Raw genomic sequence first — 19,114 nt, 5'->3', positions numbered from 1 at the left:
GGGGAGGACAGCCACGGGGAGGACTATCTCAGGGCAGTAGAGGCAGAGTACAGCCGCCTGAGCCTGTCGCAGCAGCGGCCTGCCTCTCTGCCGCCCCCAGGGAGCTCCACTCCTAGACCTCACCCAGCGGACGGCACGTGTGTGTCAGGTGGGGGCTCCCGTCACTGGAGGGGGAGCCTGCACTCCGTAGAGGAGAGATGGTGACGTGACGGGTTGGACGCTGCTGAGAGAGCTGGGAGTGGTGAGCTGCGCTCTGTTCGTGCCCTCGCTGCCTCCCCGGGCCCGAGACTCTGATTCTGGAGTCTCTAGGTCTGGATTCCTCCACTGTGGCTCCATGATGCCCGTAGCTGGTGGAAAGCTCTGGGGCCGGCAGATTCCTACCGTGGGCATCAGGATTCTTTTCTGAGGACCTCAGCAAACCTGGGCAGCGACGGCTCCTTTCACAGTGGGGTCCCTGCACTCCCAGAGCAGCAGCACAGCCTGGGGTCCGCGTCCGTGCAAATTCCCGGCTGCCGGGGTGAGGTAGCAGGCGCACAGCGAGCGTGACGGCACCGCCACCTTCTCCTGGGCGGTCACGGGGACCTGAGGGGATACGGCCCCCAGGAGTGCTCCCTGGGTCATGGGTCCCGTTCTCTTTCTTCGTGGCCTCATGTTCTGCCCTTATGCTGGATTCCCTCCACAAGACGAGGTTCTGGAGCGAGCCTGGAGCAGAATCATCCCGAGTCATTACCCGCAGAATGCTGCTCGAGGCGGCTGGAGCCGTGAGGGCAGGTGGCGCCGGCTCGTCCCCTCAGAGAGCGGCGAGGGCATCCGCAGGTCCGGCGTCATTGCCCTGAGCTGGCTCAGCCTCATTCCTGCCACGTCACCGGGTGCCTGCCGTCCGGTTTCCCTCCTTTCCTTCAGACCCGAAGCACCCGTTCCTCTCCCAGCTCCACAGAGCAGGGGTGCTGGGGACGAGAGATCGGAGCTGGGCTTCTGTGGGCTCCCTGCACGCAGTAGCCTCGAGGGCACAGACCCTGCATCCCGGCTAGGCCGGCGGGCCTGGCCTTCCCGAGTGGGGCCTCCAGGCTCATCAGGCCCAGGGCTCTCTGCCAGGCCTCTGCGGGGTGGGAAGTCCGCTGGGCAAGCTCAGCTTTCCCGTTCCAGTTCTGGGTGGGGAGGCAGCACCCCCGAAGGAGCCACCTGTCCAACCCCCTCCAGGCGCGGCGTGCTGCACCTTCACGAGAGCCACGGCATCGACGACTTGGGTGCCCCTCGGTGGCAGCTCACGTCCTGCCTGGTGCTGGTCATCATCCTGCTCTACTTCAGCTTGTGGAAGGGAGTGAAGACTTCTGGGAAGGTGAGGCCTTGCCTGCTGGGAGTGGATCATGGCCGTGCTTGGGGAGTGAGCTTGGGGGCCGTGGTTGGGTTGGGGAGTGGACAGGTGGGTGTGGTGGGTTGGGGAGTGGACAGTGGCCGTAGTTAAGGAATAGTGTCAGGGAGAAGGCGCTCACAGCAGCGTGTTTCCAGCATGAACACAAGCACAACATAAATTGGGTTTTGCTGATGAAAATATTTTGGTTATTATCTGGGCACCCAAAGCCATTTTGACCAAACTGTGCCCATCACTTGCTGTATGCGGGCAGTGGAATGCCCGCCCCCAGGAGCCTCTCGGTAAAGACAGGTTCCTTTCCTTCCCTGCCTCCCAGTCCAGGGTCCATCTGTTACACACCACCTATGTGTGCATTTGCAGACCCAGTGTAAATCACTGCATTTCACTCATCAGAACCTCAGCCCCTCCTGCCCACTGCTGCGGACCAAATGCAGAAGAGGAATGTCCTTTCTCTGCCAAATTGTCTGTTTCAATCCCTGGGAAAGTTACAGGACAGAGGGCATTAACGGTCCGCTGCAGGGACTTTGCTGAGCTGGCATCCTGTGACCATTTGGGACGATGAGTTTCCCAACCAGAGGCCACCAAGCACGGTGACCCTGTGCCCCCCCCGCTGGTGGGCGGCCAGTGACGCCGGGGGCACTGTGCTCCCCCAGGTCGTGTGGATCACAGCCACCATGCCCTACGCAGTCCTCTTTGCCCTGCTTCTGCGAGGACTCACTCTCCCTGGGGCCATCGACGGCATCCGAGCGTACCTGAGCGTAGACTTCCACCGACTCTGCGAGTCTTCTGTGAGTATGGCCTCGCTTGTGGCCCCACTGTCCCCATGCGCGGGCAGCCCCCGTGCCCGGGCTCCCCCTGCATCTGGGGCAGGAGACCCCAAAGGGGGCAGCAGGGCCAGAACCTCTCACTCGCCCTGCCGTGCCGGCCGGCACCAGACCCTCCGGGCAGAGTACGCCGGCACTCGAACGGGGGGCCGTGCGCACACAGCAGGGGCTGAATGGACCAAGTAAGGAAGCTGGGGGAGCAGGGCCCCTGCTCAGTCTCTGCAGGAGGAGAATGGAAGGCTGCTTGCAACCGCACCTCCCCCTCGGCCCGCCCCCCTTCCGGACGAGCACTCAGGCTCCTGTGCCTGGTCTGTGCCCGCAATGCAGCCACGCACCCGGGACGCAGCCTCGAGCTCTGGCTCCCTGCTCATCACGGTGCACGAACCAAGGCTCCCTCCTCAGGAAGCCAGGCTTGTTGGTGAAACACGCACGGTGCTGCGGCACACGGGAGCCACACGTCTCTTCGGCAAAGGAGGCAATTGTTCTGTGTGAAAATGCTGGGAGACGACCTCCTGAAGACGAGGCTTGGCCAGGCCACGGGTCAGAGGTCTCCCGAGAGGGAGAGAGAAGCCACAGCAGCGTTTTAGGGAACCAAGGCCCAGAAATGGGGGTGGCCATTGGGCAGAGGTGGGGGAGACAGAAAAGGTGGCCTTCAGGGCAGACCATTGAGAATTAGGGTGCACTGGATTTTGGCAGAAGGTGGGGACCCCAGTGGCCACCCAGGGGAATGGCCGCACCGCGACAGGGCCGGGAGGCAAGCAGGGAGGGCAGCCTGGGCATGGGGGCACCAGGCTGGGGACCAGGGGCAGTTTGGAGGATTGTTGTCGGCGCCACTAGGTGGCGGTAAGGGTCAGGTGTGGCGCTCAGCATAGAGGCAGGAAGGCGCAGCCCCAGGTAGAACTGGGAGGCAGCAGGTAGGAGGGAAGGCAGGGGCGGCGCCTAGCCCCCAGGAAACCGCCGGGGAGCAGGGGAGCGGCAGAGGGAGGCTGTGCAGCTGCAGCGGCGCTGAGAGGCACCCACAGGCGAGGGCAGGGTGAGCAGCGCACGGCGGCCACGCGAGGACAGGCGGTGAGGCCGTGAGAGCAGCAGGCAGGTGCTCCATGTGAGCGAGGGAAGCGGGAGAGCATCCACACATGGAAAGCCAATGGGCAGACGCGGTGTTCTTGCAGGAAGACGAGGCTGTGGGTGTCAGAGGCCGGCGGGGGAGGGGCAAGAGGAAGAATTCAAGGAAAATAACATGAGAACGACATAAAGAGGCTAGTGCTTTGGGCAGGAAAACCGGGCAGTGCCCAGGAGGAAGCCAAACATGCTGCGGAAAGATGCTTGCGTGTGAGGCGGGGAAGAGGAAAGGGCAGACATGAGAGGCTGTCAAAAATCAGGTAGATGATGGATGACAGACGGAAGGTGGAAGCTGATAGATAAGTGAGTGGATAAACGCATGGATGGATAGGTAGATAGATTAATAGTTGGCTGGATAGATGGGTGATGGATGGATAAATGATGGTTGGATGGATGGATGGATGGATGGATGGAGGGATAGGTAGATAGATCGGTAGATGGATGATAGATGGATTGATTGATAGAGGATGATGGATGGATGGATGGATAGATGATGGGTAGATGGATGGATGGATAGATAGGTAGATATGTAGGTAGGTAGATAGATGAATAGATGGATTGGTAGATGGCTAGATAGGTAGATGGCTAGATGGGTAGGTGATAGGTAGATGGGTAGATGGATGATAAATGGTGGATGGATGGATGGATGGATGGATGAATGGATGGATGGATAGGTAGGTAGGTAGGTGATGGGGGTAGATGCTGGGATGATGGGTGATGGATGGATGGTTAGGTGACTGACTGACAGACACAGAGGACAGGTGGTGGATAGACAATGAATGTCTTGGGCCAGTGTGACCCGGCCTCCCCAACCACGCTGTCAGCTCAGGGCTAGGAAGGGACATAGACCAGGACAGAGCAGGCCCACACCCCCCGGGCTCTGGTGAGGTCCCAAAGAGACGGGTCCATGCAGTCACGGGTCCAGAGGGCAGAGCCGCTCCTGGCCCTGCTGTGGGGTGCCGGCGCCCCTTTGCATCAGCTCCTCCGGGCGTCCTGTGGCTGGAGCAGAGACGGGGCCTCACCGGTGATCCTCCCGGGGCTCCTCCTGGCCTGGGGGCTGCCGTATTCCCGACCCTAGACTCTGGTGGCCACGCAGAGATCGAGTGAGCTGGGCATCCTCCCCTGGGGCTCGGCTCAGGTGCACGCAGGGACCTGTGCAGAAGGTGGCGCAGGTCGGGTCGCCGGCTCCCGGGCAGGCCCCACCCCCGGGCTCCCGCCCAGAGCGAGCTGCTGGAGCCCGCTGCGGGAGGCCCAGCAGCGTCCCCACTGCTCTCAGGCGCGTCAGGGCGGGGCGACACCCAGGGGCCCACCTGGCAGGCAGGCAGGCAGGGCAGAAGCGGGCATCGGCCCCCTCCCTGCCCAAGTCCCCGCACTGTCCTGACACAGGCTGCCCTGGACCCCATGTGGGAGAAGGGGTCCCCCTCAGGGGTCGGCACTCTCAGGTGGCATCCAGACCCTTGTTCATTCATCTGCAGACCTTGGGGTGGCCCTGCAGGTGGGCAGAGGCCAGGAGCTGAAGGGGGGGCGGTTCCAGGCCGGCCCAGAGAGGCTGCCAGGTGCATCCCGGGAAGGGTCCGGTTTGAGTCTGGACCTGGGTCCGTGGGTGGCAATGAGCAGAGGCCTGGACCGACGTCCAGGAGGCACATCTTGGTTGGCGAGCCGCGTGTGCTAAGGCCCCCGGGTGCACGCTGACCCGCCAAGGGCTGGGCAGGAGGCGGGAGCTCCCCTGTGAGCCCAGCCCCTGCTTGCTGCTGCCCGGCCAGGTGAGCCGACTGGTGGCTGGCACAAGGGGGCACAGGGGACGGCAGAGCAGCGGTCCCTTGGTCCCCTGCCCACTTGGCAACTCTCACGCTGAGGCCCAGCCAGCTGCCTGTAACACGCTGTTCCTAACCCCAGGGCGACGCCGAGACCCTGGGCGTGCTGCCCAGGTGACGGAGCCCTGCGGGTACTGAGCATGGGCGGCCGGCTGGCGCCCTGGAGCCACTGCGGAGGGTCCTGCCCACAGGCCCGCACCACGGGCCGCTTGGTGTTGCAGGGAAGGCCCCCGGGACTGGCCGGCCCCCAGGCCCTGCGGACGGCAGCTGTGGCCTCGGCTCTCCAGGGTGATTCCCACCCCCAGCCACTGCTGCGCAGGAGCAAGGCGGTGCCCACCTCCCCGAGAGGCTTCTGGTCGTCTGAACACAAACACCCCTGTTGGACTTTAAATGCCGTATGGGTCCGATCATCAGCCACACGCTTTGCACACGTGTGTGCAGCCCGAGTGCCATCCGTGCTGGGCCGAGCAGGCACAGGCCCGGGTCTGAGCTGCAGTCGGGCATCACGGGCCCATCCACATGTGCGCTGAGTGTACACCGCGTGCCGTGGGAGGGACATAAGGCGGTGTGGGCGGGCCAGGTCCAGCCGAGGCGCAGCGCCCGCAGCATTAATAAAGGGGTGACGGGCCTGGGCGCGTGGGTGGCATCCTGACGTTCCGAGGGGCACTGCACACAAGGCACCGGGACACGGCCCCTTGCGCTGGTCTCCCCGCCAGCGACATGGCGGGGTTGTTTCCCGAGATGGCATTTGCCGCCGGCCATGTGGTCACTGCAATTTGCTATTGGCAACGATGCATGTTTAAATTCGACTGTTGCACAGCCTCAGGTGGCGGTCTTTTGCACGGTTGCCTGTGACAGCTGGCTCTCCTGAGCGCCTCCGGCCCTCTCTCCCCTCTCTGCCCTGCGCAGGTCTGGATAGATGCCGCCACCCAGGTGTGCTTCTCGCTGGGCGTTGGCTTTGGGGTGCTGATCGCCTTTTCCAGCTACAATAAGTTCACCAACAACTGCTACAGGTGAGCCCGGAGCCTGGCCCCACTCCAGGCCCCCCGGATCCTGGCTGTGGAGAGAACGTGTCCCCAGATGAGCGAGGGAGGGAGCTATTTGCAGAGCCTCTGAGCCGGAACGGCTTTTTAAGTGGAAATTAAAAGGCAGAAGTTATGGGCAAAATGTTGATGTTCCCTTTAAAGAGGGTACCGAGGCACGGAGCAGCTCCTCACCTGCGCAGGAGGAAGCCCCTCCCGGTTCCCCCATGGAGGACCCCTTTCCTCCAGCCCCAGCCAGGCCCCAGCTGCCCCTCCCCCCAGTGCCCAGGCTATGGCCTCCCCCAAGACTCCCCTCCGAGGAAGCGCCCCCCCCCCCGCCGCCCCGTCCTGCACTGAGGGAGCCAGAGGCCCCACGCCCTGTGCAGAGGTGCCCAGGAAACCTGGCCCCAGGCGGGTGGTGAGGTGACAGCACTGTGTGCCCACAGCCTCGATGGCATCCAGGCCATGCCACCTGGTCCGGGAAGGCCCAAGTGACCTTTAGCCGCATGCTGGACCCCAAATGCATCCAAAAACCAAAGCAAGTTCACATGGGACCTGCTTTCTTTGACCCTTATGGGCCTGTGTTTATTTTCTTCACATTATGGGAACAAAGACTGCAGTGAAAATACAGAGACAGGGAGACGGTGCACAGCCAGACGGCCTCGCGCGGGGGTGGGCAGCCTTTGCCCGAGCCCACCTGGTCCGAGCCCGGGGCCGGGGGTGCAGCTGTCCCTTCACCCTGGCGCCCGGAGGGGCTGCCCCGCCCTGCTCCCCTGCCCACCCAGCTGCCCTACAGCCTTCAGGGTGGGGTCCCCCGGCCAGCAGCACAGGCACCCCCACACTGGGAACAGACAGAAGTACAGCATCTGGGCCCCACCAGACCCTCCCCTCAGAACCTGCATGTTGCCAAGAACCCCCCGGGGCATCTGGGAGCCCTGCCGGACCCCCCTCCCAGAGCCCCCACACTGCAGATGGCACTGTCTCACCTTCAGTGCCAGGACCTGGATGGCCGGTCACCCCGGGGCCTGGTGACCGCGGGGTCCCCGCGGAGAGGCTGGCGGGGTCCCTCCGGGAAAGCACCCCTCCAAAGCCGCCTGCCCCAGATGCAGGAGACGGCGGCGGCCGCGGCACATGGCGGGCCTGTCTCGTTCCCCAGAGACGCAGTCATCACCACCTCCGTCAACTCCCTGACGAGCTTCTCCTCCGGCTTCGTGGTCTTCTCCTTCCTGGGGTACATGGCCCAGAAGCACAGCGTGCCCATCGGAGACGTGGCCAAGGACGGTGAGTCCCCCTGGGGCGGGCCCGGGGACCCCCACTCTGCCTGCTCCGCGGCCCCAGCCCCCGGCCCTCCCAGCCTTCACCCTGCGCTGTGGGACGGAGAGCCCAGGCCTTGAGTGTGGCTCACGGGAGTCTCACGTGCTCCAGAGCAGAGACCCACGGAGCCCCGTGCAGCAACACGCCTGCCACACCACGCTCCCGCCAGAGGCCTTGGGCCCAGTCTCTGGGCTGGGACCTGGTGCCCAGCACCCCCTTGGACCTTGTTTACACTTTGCTGAGGGGTGGGGGCTCTGAGCTACTCCAAGCCACACAGACAGCAGGGCCGGAGAGAAGCAGGTGGTTTGGGACAGGTTTAGAAGGGAGGTGAGTGATGACCAGAGAGACCGTGAAGTGCCAGGCACAGGGGCAACGGGGAGGCGCGTTCCCGGCCCGCTCACCCAGCCGACCCGCAGCGCCAAGTGTGCGCACGCGGAGGAGGCCGCAGGTGACACGGGGAGCAGGAGGTGTGCCAGGAGGCCGGGTGTGGGTGTGGGGCGCAGACGCGGCCCCCCGGCATTTGTGGGGGCTGCTCAGACCTAGTACGCGGTGCAAAGCCATGGCGTGGGTGGGGCAGGACTCCAGGGCTCCTGAGATCACAGTGACCCCTCGCCTGCCCCAGGACCGTCCGGCGGGTGAGCGAGGAGGATTCTCCCCTGGCGCCTGCCCTCACCCCTCCCTTCCTCCACAAAGGCCCCTCTGCTCCTGGGGGGCTACTCCTCGGGCTCAGGAAAGCCCTGGTGTCACTGACTCATTTCTTCCTGGGTCTTTTCCCTTGAGTCTGGGGTGGGATGGCTGCTCAGGGAGGGGAGGAGGGGAGCCGAGGGCCACCCCGCCTGCGCCCGGGGCCGGGCTCGCAGCCATCACCCCACCGGGCTCGCTCTCGCAGCACTGAGCCCTCAGGCCGCTGGGAAAGTAGGAGGCAGAGGTCCGGCCCTCCGGGACCGGCATGGAAAGCAGGGGCTGCCGTGTGCTTCCTAAGTCCGCGCTCTTTCCTCCAGGAAAAAATCCAATAAAGGCAGGAGAAGGGAACATACAGCAGATGAATACAGAGCGGTGAAATTTACTCACTGCTGCATTTCTGCATTTCCCCTGCTTTTGCCCTTTTTTATGAGAACTAACAATAGCCTACAAAAACCTCCATCAACCCCTCAACGTAGAGTGAACGTCTTCTATGCATTTCCACGGCAAGCAAAGTAAATGTCATTTACGGATTTAATTCTCGAGAAAACAGGGTGAAATGTTAACTCAGGTTCGGAACTGAAAGGCAGAGATACTGACGGCACATTCGTTCGCGCTGACCAACACCTTCCTGGGTCCAAGGCGTAAGGCATCTAGACTTTAGAGCACCTCTAATGAGCCACGCTCACCCCCACGCTGGGGACTGCACCCCTTCCATGGGGACAGGAATTGCAGAGAGCCCAGGTCTGAGCACAGGGCCCCATGAGGACCCTGGGACACCCTGGCTTTAGCCTCTGTTCCGTTTTCTACAAAGACCCACAAGTGCCCCCATCCTGACAGCTGGTGCCCGTGCGGCCCTGCTGGAGACTGGAAGATTCAGGAAGGTGTAAGTTATGTCCTTGTACGCAAAGGTTCGGCAGGCGCGCCGGCGACCGTGGAAATAGTCACCTGTGTCTTGTGTGCCGGAGAGCAGGCGGGGGCACCGTGAGAACGGCCCGCAGGGAACTGGCAGCGCTCCATCCCAGGTCGGAAAGCTGCCGGGACTGCTCGTTCCCTCCGGAAGGGCAGCATCCGGGCGCCAGGCCAGGGAGCGAAGGTTTTGTCTGGTGCCAGATGTTCTTAGGACCCGGTGAGAGAGAGAGGCTTGAGCGGGGAGGCCGATGCTTCGGCTCCTGGAGAGTCTTAGGCCCCCGCTTTTCAATTCTCTGCTCACCGCACCTCTGGGACCGGTCTCTCTCTCTCACTCGTGGGAATGTTTTTACTATGGGATCACTTGAGACCGAACTGCACCGAGTCCAGTTGAGTCCTACACGGCTCCCGTCCCCGCCTCCCTGCCCCGGTCGGAGCCCAGCCGCAGCCTCCACACCCAGGCGGACCGCACCCACGGGGTGAGGGAGCAGGACTGTGCGTGTCCTCCACCCAAAACCCCCCTCCCGGGGGTGTGCCTAAAGGGGAGGGCCCCAGGGCTCGTACGTGAGCAGAAACCTGGCCTTTCCAAGCGTCTGCTGAGCGGTGCTGCTGCTGTGACCACTGCATGGTTTTTAAAGATCAGACACAGAGTAACGTATTGACATAGAAAAATATTCATGTGAGGCTAAATGTACCATAGTGTGAGCATGCGCGTGTGTAAGTATGTGGGGGCACATGTGTGTGAGTGTGCATGTGTGCACATATGTAAGCATTTACATGTGGGGCACACATGTATGCACAAGCATGTGTGTGCAGGTATATGTGTAAGTATGTGTGTCTGTGGGCACATGCAATGTGAGCATGCATGTGTGTGTGCTGACATGAGTGCATGTGTGGGCACAAGTGTGTGCACAAGCATGCGTGTATGTGGGTGTGTGTAAGCATGTATGTGTGTATAAGCATTTGTGTGCGGGTGCATGTGGGGGGACACATGTGTGAGCATGCATGCATGTGTGAACACATTTGTGTTGACACAAGTGCATATGTGGGCACGAGCATGCATGTATGCGGGCTAATGTGTAAGCATGTGTGCACAAGCATGTGTGTGGCGCTGCGTGTGTAAGCATGTACTCTGTGGACACATGTGTGCACAAGCATGCATGAAGGTGCCTGTGTAAGCACGTGCGCACAAGCGTGTGTGGCTGCATCTGTAAGCATGTGTGCACGCGCATGTGTGTGGCAGTGTGTGTAAGCATGTACTCTGTGGACACACACGTGTGCAGAAGCATGCATGCAGGTGCCTTGTAAGCATGTGCGCACAAGTGTGTGTGGCTGCATGTGTAAGCATGTGTGTGGCGCTGGGTGTGTAAGCATGTACTCTGGACACGTGTGTGCACAAGCATGCATGCAGGTGCCTTACAAGCATGTGTGTGGCTGCATGTGTAAGCATGTGTGCACCGCTGGGTGTGTAAGCATGTACTCTGGACACGTGTGTGCACAAGCATGCATGCAGGTGCCTTACAAGCATGTGTGTGGCTGCATGTGTAAGCATGTGTGCACAGGCATTATGCAGGTGCATGTGTGTGGACGTGCGTGTGAGCACACATGCCTTGTGAACACGTGCATTTGTGTTGACACGAGTGCGTGTGTGGGTGCACGTGTGTGTCTACAACACGCACAAGAAAGCCGACCCGGAGGTGCCCCTCCCACCCTCTCCCGTGTTGGCTCTGCCCCCGTTTCCTCCGAAGCGGCCTCGCCCGGCGCACCGGGGCCCTGGGGGAGCTCGTGCGGGCCTCCGGCCGACTTCGGGCCTCTGCTTTCTGGAGTCGTGGGCAGGCGCCCAGCACGTCCTCAGGGGACCCGTCCGGGAGAACAGGAAGGAAGGCGACGGAAAGGACCCTGTCCCCTCCCCGGGTCGGGGCGGCAGGAGGCCGCCGGCTCGTAGCAAGCGGAGGGTCTGCTTTCAGGGCCGGGGCTGATCTTCATCATCTACCCCGAGGCGCTGGCCACGCTCCCGCTGTCCTCCGCCTGGGCCGTGGTTTTCTTCATCATGCTGCTCACCCTGGGGATCGACAGCGCCGTGAGTGACCCCAGCACCTGGTGCCCCGAGGGGCCCGCGTGACAGCTGGGCGCCCTCGCAACCTCGAGGCGCCGGCAGGCTCTCACGCCCCTCGAGGCCCCCGAGTCTCTGTGTTCACGCTGAGCCCCTGCCTGGTGGGAGGGAGGGGCCCCACGACCGCCCGAGACCCTTCCTGAGGTGGGGGGCTGGGCCGACTCCTCACTTCTTCCCGCTCGGCCAGCCGTGCCCTCTGCCGCGTCCCACGGGCCCTAGGCGCATACGCTTAGGGCCAGCAGCGGGGGAAGCACGGGGACGGGCTGAGGACCACCCAGGGCCGGGGCCGGCCCCTCCTGACCCACTGCCCCCCCGGACCCCTGAGCCCCCGGGAGGAGTGGACGCACCCGCAGGGCAGGGCAGCGGTAGCGCCACAGCCCAGACCTGGCCCACCGAGTATCCTGCGTGCGACCCTGGGCGTGCGTGTGTGGGTGTGGGCGAGCGTGCATGCGTGTGCGGTAGGGAGGCAGCAGGTGGGCCGTCGGGACTCCCTCAGGCTCCTCTGTCCCCGCTGCCTGCTCGGGCCCAACAGCCGAGGCCTCAGGGTCCCCGTGCGTGGCCCTGAGCTTCCTGGAAGGTGCAGAGAACCACGAATCCCTCCCTGTGTGAGTGTGAGTCATGGCCCCTCGCCCTGGGCCCCACGTCCCAGCCACCCTGGTCAGTGCCCACTGGGTGGCCGCGGCCCCGGACCGCACGGCTCGTGGGGATGGAGCCACGAACAGCACTTCCTGGAGGAAGCGGTCTCCACGGAGCAGGGCAAAGAGGCTCACCAAGTAGGGGGAGGGCGCCTGGAAGACGCCCCGTTGTGAGCACACCCCGTCAGGGAGGTTGTCCCCGTGAGGACGGAGCCCGTGGCCACGCCAGGTCTTCCCCAGGAACAAAGCGGGCTGAGCCTTTGCCGCGTGGCACATGGGGGTCACCGCAGGGTCACCGCAGGGGACGGCGTCCACCCCTGGGTCTTGTTCCGGCGGCCGAGGGCACTCTGCACCCTGGATGCCGTGCGGCCCCCACTTGTGTCCACGCCCCAGATGTAGGTCCGGTGAGCCTCCTGTGGACGGCGCCCCGCCCGCAGCACCGCGCCCCTGCTCTGTTGCTGCAGATGGGGGGCATGGAGTCGGTGATCACCGGGCTCATCGACGAGTTCCAGCTGCTGCACCGACACCGGGAGCTCTTCACCCTCTTCATCGTCCTGGCCACCTTCCTCCTCTCCCTCTTCTGCGTCACCAACGTACGTACCGGCTCGCACTTGGCCTGGCGGTTCTCATTCCTGCTCGGAGCCAGTCAGCGCGGGCGGTGCCGCCAGCGTGCACGGCGGGTCTGAGAGCTCCCCCCAAACAAGGCGCGACTTGTAATGATGTGGGGTAGTGTGGTCACACGTGGGGTAGCCGCGGTCACACTCGGGATAGTTGTGGTCACACTCGGGGTAGTTGTGGTTACACTCGGGGTAGTTGTGGTCACACTTAGGGTAGCTGCGGTCACACTCAGGGTGGTTGTGGTCACAGTCAGGGTAGCTGCGGTCACACTCGGGGTAGCCGTGGTCACACTCGGGGTAGTTGCAGTCGCACTTGGGGTAGTTGTGGTCACACTCAGGGTAGCTGTGGTCACACTCGGGGTAGCTGTGGTCGCACTCGGGGTAGTTGTGGTCGCACTTGGGGTAGCCACGGTCACACTCGGGATAGTTGTGGTCGAACTTGAGGTAGTTGTGGTCGCACTCGGGGTAGTTGTGGTCACACTCGGGGTAGTTGTGGTTGAACTCGGGGTAGCTGTGGTCACACTCGGGGTAGTTGTGGTCACACTCAAGGTAGTTGTGGTCACACTCGGGGTAGTTGTGGTTACACTCGGGGTAGTTGTGGTCACACTTAGGGTAGCCACGGTCACACTCGGGGTAGTTGTGGTCACCGTCAGGGTAGCCGCGGTCACACTCGGGATCGCCGGGGTCACACTTGGGGTTGCCACGGTCACATGCAGTGTAGCTGTGGTGCATGTGAAACAGCCCCCAGTTACTGCAGCTCCTGGATGACCCCCTTGGAGACATGCCTGTGGCCGCGCATGTCTCAGGGGAGGCTCAGGGGAGGCCCGTCCATGGGGACCGGGGGCCTGTGTCAGCTCCCCTCCCACGGTGCCCTCCCATGTTTGAGATTTGGTTGCTTTCATCTCTGATTGCAGCTGGAGTTCCAGGAAGGGAGGGGAGGGCAGGGGAGGGCAGGGGAGGGAAGAGGCAGGGGAGGGGAGGTCCTTCCCATTTCTGCACAAAAGGCACGTCCCTGAGAAGCTGTGTGTGGACTGATTGTCAGTGACTCCGGTCGGACTGTAGGGCGTGAGATAGAACACGTCTGCAAACGGAATCCACAGGCCAGGTTTATATTTTGTTAAAAGCGTTTTGTGAGCGAGATTTCGGCGGGCGGGTGTGCCGGGCCGGCACCCCAAGTCCAGCAGGCACCCCCCTCTTCCAGGGCGGCATCTACGTGTTCACACTGCTGGACCACTTCGCGGCCGGCACGTCCATTCTCTTTGGAGTGCTCATCGAGGCCATCGGGGTGGCCTGGTTCTACGGTAAGGGCGGAGCCTTCCTCCGGGGCTGGCGCGCTCGCCTTGTCCCTGTGCCGCTTCCTTTCCGACGAAGCCGCCTGGGAAAGGCACGCGTGTGAGCTCCGGGACACTGAGAAGTGTGGTTCCCACGGCGGCACCGAGGACGGGAGGCTCGGGGACCGTCTGCCGGGGTGGGTCAGCGAGGACATTGGCCTGGGTGGCGCCCACGTGCTTACTGTGGTCAGAAGCTTTCTGGCCACCTGGTCACACACGTGCTAGCTGGTGGCTGGGAGAGGAGGACTTGTGGGGACTCGGGGACACTAACCGCTGGTGGAGCCGAGGTGTCCGCGTGCAGCCACGCGGGAGGTGACTCGCAGAGAAACAGGCCTGGTTCTCACTGGGGAGCACGACCATGCGGCTCACCGAGGCGGGGGATGATCCGTGGCTTTCACGGCGCCACTGCCCTCGCGCCAGCCCCTCACGGGGCAGGGCCCCTCGCGCCCGGCGGCACCGCCGACCTGGGCGGCAGACCTCCCCGGGCTCCCAGGTCACGACTGCGAGCCCCTCGTGGTTGGGGGCCGCTGCGGGGAGGGCCGCCCGCAGACCCCTTCTAGGCTGCCGCGCTGTGTGCCAGGGTGCCCAGGTATAGTCGTGCCAGCCACGGGCACCCGCGCTGAAGGCCCTACGCGTCCCTGTCCCGGACAGTGGGGCCGTGGTGCTGGCACCCCCCACCCGGCCGGGCTCCTGAGAGGGTCAGCAGAGAAAGCTCGTGTAGCAGACACACGTGTCCGTGACCCTGTGCGGTCCAGCCAGCGCCTGGTGCCACCCCAGGCCCGCTACTGCAGGAGCCCCAGGGCCACGCAAGGGCACATCTCTGCCTCAGAGCCGCGGACGGCGTGGTCTGAAGAGACACGTCGGCTTTGAGAGGCTCCCCTGACAAGTGGTTCTTATTCTGGGAACGTCTTTCCTGTTCTGTTTCCTTCTCTACAGAAAAGGGAAACATCGAACTCCGTGCTTTCGTCAGCATTTGGAGTCGATGCTTTGTCATTTTAAACTGCGCTCTCTCCCCCACCCCCAGTTACACCTCAGGGTGAAAAAGGAAACCCCTCAAACGCGCCCTCGGTCACGAGCCCAGTGCTGCTGGGGGTGAGGGGGGCGCTGGCGACCGCGGGCTCGCTTCCGCGTGGGGCCCGCGTGGCTTCTCGGAACGGCAGCCGCGCCCCGAACCTCGGTGAACACAGCCCGGCTCTCTGTGCGCCGAGCCACCCTGCTGGCTTGGAGGCGACAGCTGGGCACCTGGAAGGGCCGTGGGGCCAGGCGTGGCTTCCGCGTGTCCGTTCCCCTGGTCTCTGTCCGTGTCCGGGGTCCTGATGACGGGGTGGGCGCGTGCGGAGGGACACATGTGTCCCCACAAGTGACACCCACGAGACTCACCCAGGGCCCAGCAGACCAGCTGTGGCCGTAGGAGCAGAGGCCCGTCTCAGGGAGGGAGAAATCCGTGTTGAGGTCTAGACAGAGTGCCCGTTCAGCTTCTGGAAACAGCTTTCCTTACAAACGACGGTTGTGGACACGTACTGGCACACTGTCCAGCCTGGGGAGGAAGGACGCCCTGACTCCCGCTGCGGCACCCGGGGGACCCCTGCTGAGCGCCAGAAGCCAGTCACAAAGGCACAATCCTGTTGATCCCACCCGCGTGTGGCCCCCACTCGTGTCCATGGAGACAGGAAGTGAGGGTGGGCGCCAGGGGTGGGGGAGGAAGGTTAGCATTTCATGGGGTCAGAGCTTCAGTTCGGGGAGGCAGGAAAGTTCTGGGTATGATGGTGGCAGTGGCTGCACAGCTGTGTGAATTAACGCCTCTGAGCTCAACACTTAAAAATAGTTAAAATGGTAAATTTTAAGTCACATATATTTTACAATTTTTTTAAGGGAAAAAAGAATAGTTGAGGCAGAAGGGAGGCAGGGACAGTATTGGGGCCCCACACATGTCCATGTCCCTTGGTGATCATGAAGGTAGAGGAGCCAGTGTCACCTGGGCCACCACAGTGAATGTGCATGGGGGTCCTGGCCAGCAGTGGGTGATGTCGAGGGGGGAGGGGGGGAAGGGAGCACCCCAGTGCACAGGGCCGGGGAGTGGGGGTGGGGTGGGGAGGGGAGCACCCCAGTGCACAGGGCTGGGGAGTGGGGGTGGGGTGGGGAGGGGAGCACCCCAGTGCACAGGGCCGGGGAGTGGGGGTGGGGTGGGGAGGGGAGCACCCAGCATATGTTGGGTTGAGGGTGCAGGTAGGGGAGGGGGGGAAGGGGAGGGGAGCACCCAGCACTGGCCTGGGAGGGGAGGAGGGCAGGGGAGCACCCAGCACAGGCCTGGGGGGGGAGGAGGGAGGGGAGCACCCAGCACAGGCCTGGGGGGGAGGAGGGAGGGGAGCACCCAGCACAGGCCTGGGGGTGCTGTCCTGACTGGCCTGCTTGGCTCCTTCCGCCCCAGGCGTGCGGCGGTTCAGCGACGACATCAAGCAGATGACGGGGCAGCGGCCCAGCCTGTACTGGCGGCTGTGCTGGAAGTTTGTGAGCCCCTGCTTCCTCCTGGTAAGGGGCCCCGCGTGCATGCATGGCTGGGTGCAGGTTCCCCGGGGTCCCCATGCACGTGGACTCTCACCTGACAACCTGAGGCCGGGGCTGGGCCTCCAGGCCGGCCTCGGCCCGAAGGGCAGGCTGGTCCCCAACATGCTCTGTGGTCTCCTGACGGCGTCCCCCCCACTCTGGCCGCACTGGGAAGCTGTGCCAGGCTGAGGCCCCCGTGCGTCACACCCCGCTGTGCAGGTGAGGCCAGATCAGCAGACAGGCATCGAATCTGGACTTGGGGGTGGGGTGCGGCACAGGGACAGGAGTGACTTAGATTCTGTCACAGCGCTGCCCTCAGGGCCCTCCCCAGGCACCGCTAGCACGTCTGGGAGCTGCCTGGCTTTTATCATCAGGGCCACGTCTGCCAGCCACCCGTTTTGGTAGCACAGGACCACGTGGGTTCAGTCGGGATCGTCCCCGGCTGCTTCCACAGCAGCCGAGTGGAGCCGCCATGGCCCAGGTCCCGGTGGCTCAGGACCCTGGACGGGTGGCCCAGGAAGCTGTTGGACGGCTGTCTAGGTCTGCGCTACTCACAGGGATGAGCATCCTCACCCCTTGGCCCTCCTGGCCCAGCGGCCCCCAGCGGCTCGTCTACAGCTGCCAGCAGTTCAGGTGCTCACCATCCTGGGCCAGCTCAGGGCTAGCTAGAGACAGAGACAGAGAGATGGAGATGGAGAGATATGGAGACAGAGAACCAGAGAGAGACAGAGACAGAGCCAGCCAGAGATAGAGTCAGAGTGATGGAGAGACAGAGCCAAAGAGGCAGGGAGACAGGGAGGAAGCAGGAGCCTGGTTGCTGATATGAACATCACCGGACACTCAGAAGCTGCTGATGACAGCCCGGCACCTGCCTCCAGCACATTCACCAGCGTCTCCTGGGTCAGGGATGGGGACGCCGGGGTCTCCTGGGTCAGGCGTGGGGACGCCGGGGTCTCCTGGGTCAGGCGTGGGGACATGGGGGTCTCCTGGGTCAGGGGTGGGGACGCCGGGGTCTCCTGGGTCAGGCATGGGGACGCCGGGGTCTCCTGGAGACGATGACACGGAAGGCTTGCCGAGGGCAGTCGTGAGGCTCCCATGCACCCGACACGGCAACGAGGGGTGCGCATCCCCCCGCTGCAGCCCTTGAGGAGCAGCACGTGAGCGCCCCCACCGCTCGCGGGGCGCTTGCTCTCCCGTATGCGGGGCAGGGAGACCCTCCCCGTGAAAGCCTCGCTCCCTGGGCCACCTCACCCGCCAGCTGAGAGCCGCCGCCTAACGTGTGCCCTCACTTTCAGTTTGTGGCTGTGGTGAGCGTCGTGACCTTCCGGCCCCCGCACTACGGGGCCTACACCTTCCCCGAGTGGGCCAGCGCTCTGGGCTGGGCCGTCGCCACGTCTTCCATGTCCATGGTGCCCGTCTACGCAGCCTACAAGCTCTGCAGCCTGCCCGGCTCCCTGCGGGAGGTGCGTGCACGCGTGCGTGTGCCCGTCTGGGCACACTCGTGCCCCACAGAGCCTGGGAAGGTGGGAAGGGAGCGGCCGGGGGCTGGGGCTGGAGCCGGGGGCGGGGCTGGCGTCCGTCAGACACAGGCTCCTCCACCACAAAGGAGGGGACAGGCGACCGGTCACTGTACTTCCGGGCTCGGGACCCTGGAAGCAGCGAAGGGTCCAGGCCTGCTTGGAAGGAACGGCCCACAAGGCCGCTCCGCAGCCGCTCCGGGGCTGCGTCCCGCGCGGCTTCCTGGGGACCGCGGGCAGCGAGCCCTGTTGCTGCACCCTGGCCAGTCCAGGGGCCCTGCTGGGGACGCAGCGGCTCCCCCAGGGGCAGGAACGCGCAGTCGGGCCCCAGGACCCTGGAACTGCCCGTGCCTCTTGGGGGGGCAGGGACGGAGGGAGCCCGGGGTCCTCAGAGCCCCCTCGCACACACCCCTCCCCGCTGCGGGCCAAGCAGGGTCCCCTCAGCCTGGAGGAGGCAGGGCCTGCCCCACAGGCGACCTTACACCAGCGCCAGAGCGTCTCCGGAGCGGGACCGGTGGGCTGCGGCGGCCTGGAGACTCACAGGGGGAGCGCGCCCTTCACTCCCACTCGGAGCCCGCAGCGAGCGCCCTGCAGACGAGACCTCCCCTTTTCCATGGGCCAGACGGCACCCCAGGGCGGCGGGTCCCGGGCCGGTGCGCTCAGCGAGCGTGCGCCGTGCCCAAGCCCCCCTTGTCTTCTAGAAGCTGGCCTACGCCATCACGCCCGAGCAGGAGCACGAGCTGCTGGACAGCGGGGAGGTGCGCCAGTTCAGGGTGAGTGTGCTCCCCGCGCCCCCCGGCCTCAGCCCGCACGAGGCCGCGCGTGCTCAGCGTCCCTCTGGGCACGTGTCCTGAGCGGGGGAGGCAGAGGGGCGGAATGAGGGCGCTGGGCAGAAAGAGGGAGCAGAGGGGTGGAGCGGGGGGCGCGGGCCTCCGGGGGGGGCCCTAGGCAGACCCCTGGTGAGGGAGGGGGCCTGCCCCGCCGGGGACGGGAGGGGGAGGGTCCGAAAGAGCTCAGAGCCTTGCCCGGGCTGGGGTGGGGGCAGGAGGCCAGAAGGGCTGGAGCCCAACGTGGGGGGCCCCTCAGGTGGGGGGAGGGGCTGCAGAGAGACGGGAGGGGCGGCTGCAGAGAGACGGGGGGGCTGCAGAGAGACGGGGGGGGGGGGCTGCAGAGAGGCAGACGGGGGGGCGGGATCGAGCTTCTAGGAACTTCTAGGAGAGACGTTAGGTGCTGCTTCAGAGAGACGGGAGGGGTTCTAACAAAGAGACGGGGAGGGCTGCAGAGAGACGGGGGGGCTGCAGA

The 19,114-nt window shown here is 64.2% G+C and overlaps 1 protein-coding gene across 1 annotated transcript in view; it reads left to right on the top strand.

Annotated features, from left to right (window-relative positions):
- The window catches only part of SLC6A3 (solute carrier family 6 member 3), a 44,026-nt gene that overhangs the window by 17,632 nt on the left and 7,280 nt on the right, over positions 1-19,114 (top strand). Inside the window, exons 8-17 of the mRNA XM_039238042.1 lie at positions 1,201-1,339; positions 2,026-2,160; positions 6,039-6,142; positions 7,308-7,432; positions 11,023-11,135; positions 12,268-12,396; positions 13,622-13,721; positions 16,180-16,280; positions 17,591-17,758; positions 18,514-18,585. Of these exons, the coding sequence (XP_039093973.1) occupies positions 1,201-1,339; positions 2,026-2,160; positions 6,039-6,142; positions 7,308-7,432; positions 11,023-11,135; positions 12,268-12,396; positions 13,622-13,721; positions 16,180-16,280; positions 17,591-17,758; positions 18,514-18,585 (1,186 nt within the window). The remainder of the gene's footprint in view (positions 1-1,200; positions 1,340-2,025; positions 2,161-6,038; positions 6,143-7,307; positions 7,433-11,022; positions 11,136-12,267; positions 12,397-13,621; positions 13,722-16,179; positions 16,281-17,590; positions 17,759-18,513; positions 18,586-19,114) is intronic.

Source organism: Hyaena hyaena, unplaced genomic scaffold (genome assembly GCF_003009895.1).
Source record: "Hyaena hyaena isolate Hyena2069 unplaced genomic scaffold, ASM300989v1 scaffold_134, whole genome shotgun sequence".
Lineage (NCBI taxonomy): Eukaryota > Metazoa > Chordata > Mammalia > Carnivora > Hyaenidae > Hyaena > Hyaena hyaena.
This window is presented reverse-complemented; position numbering and strand designations above follow the sequence as displayed.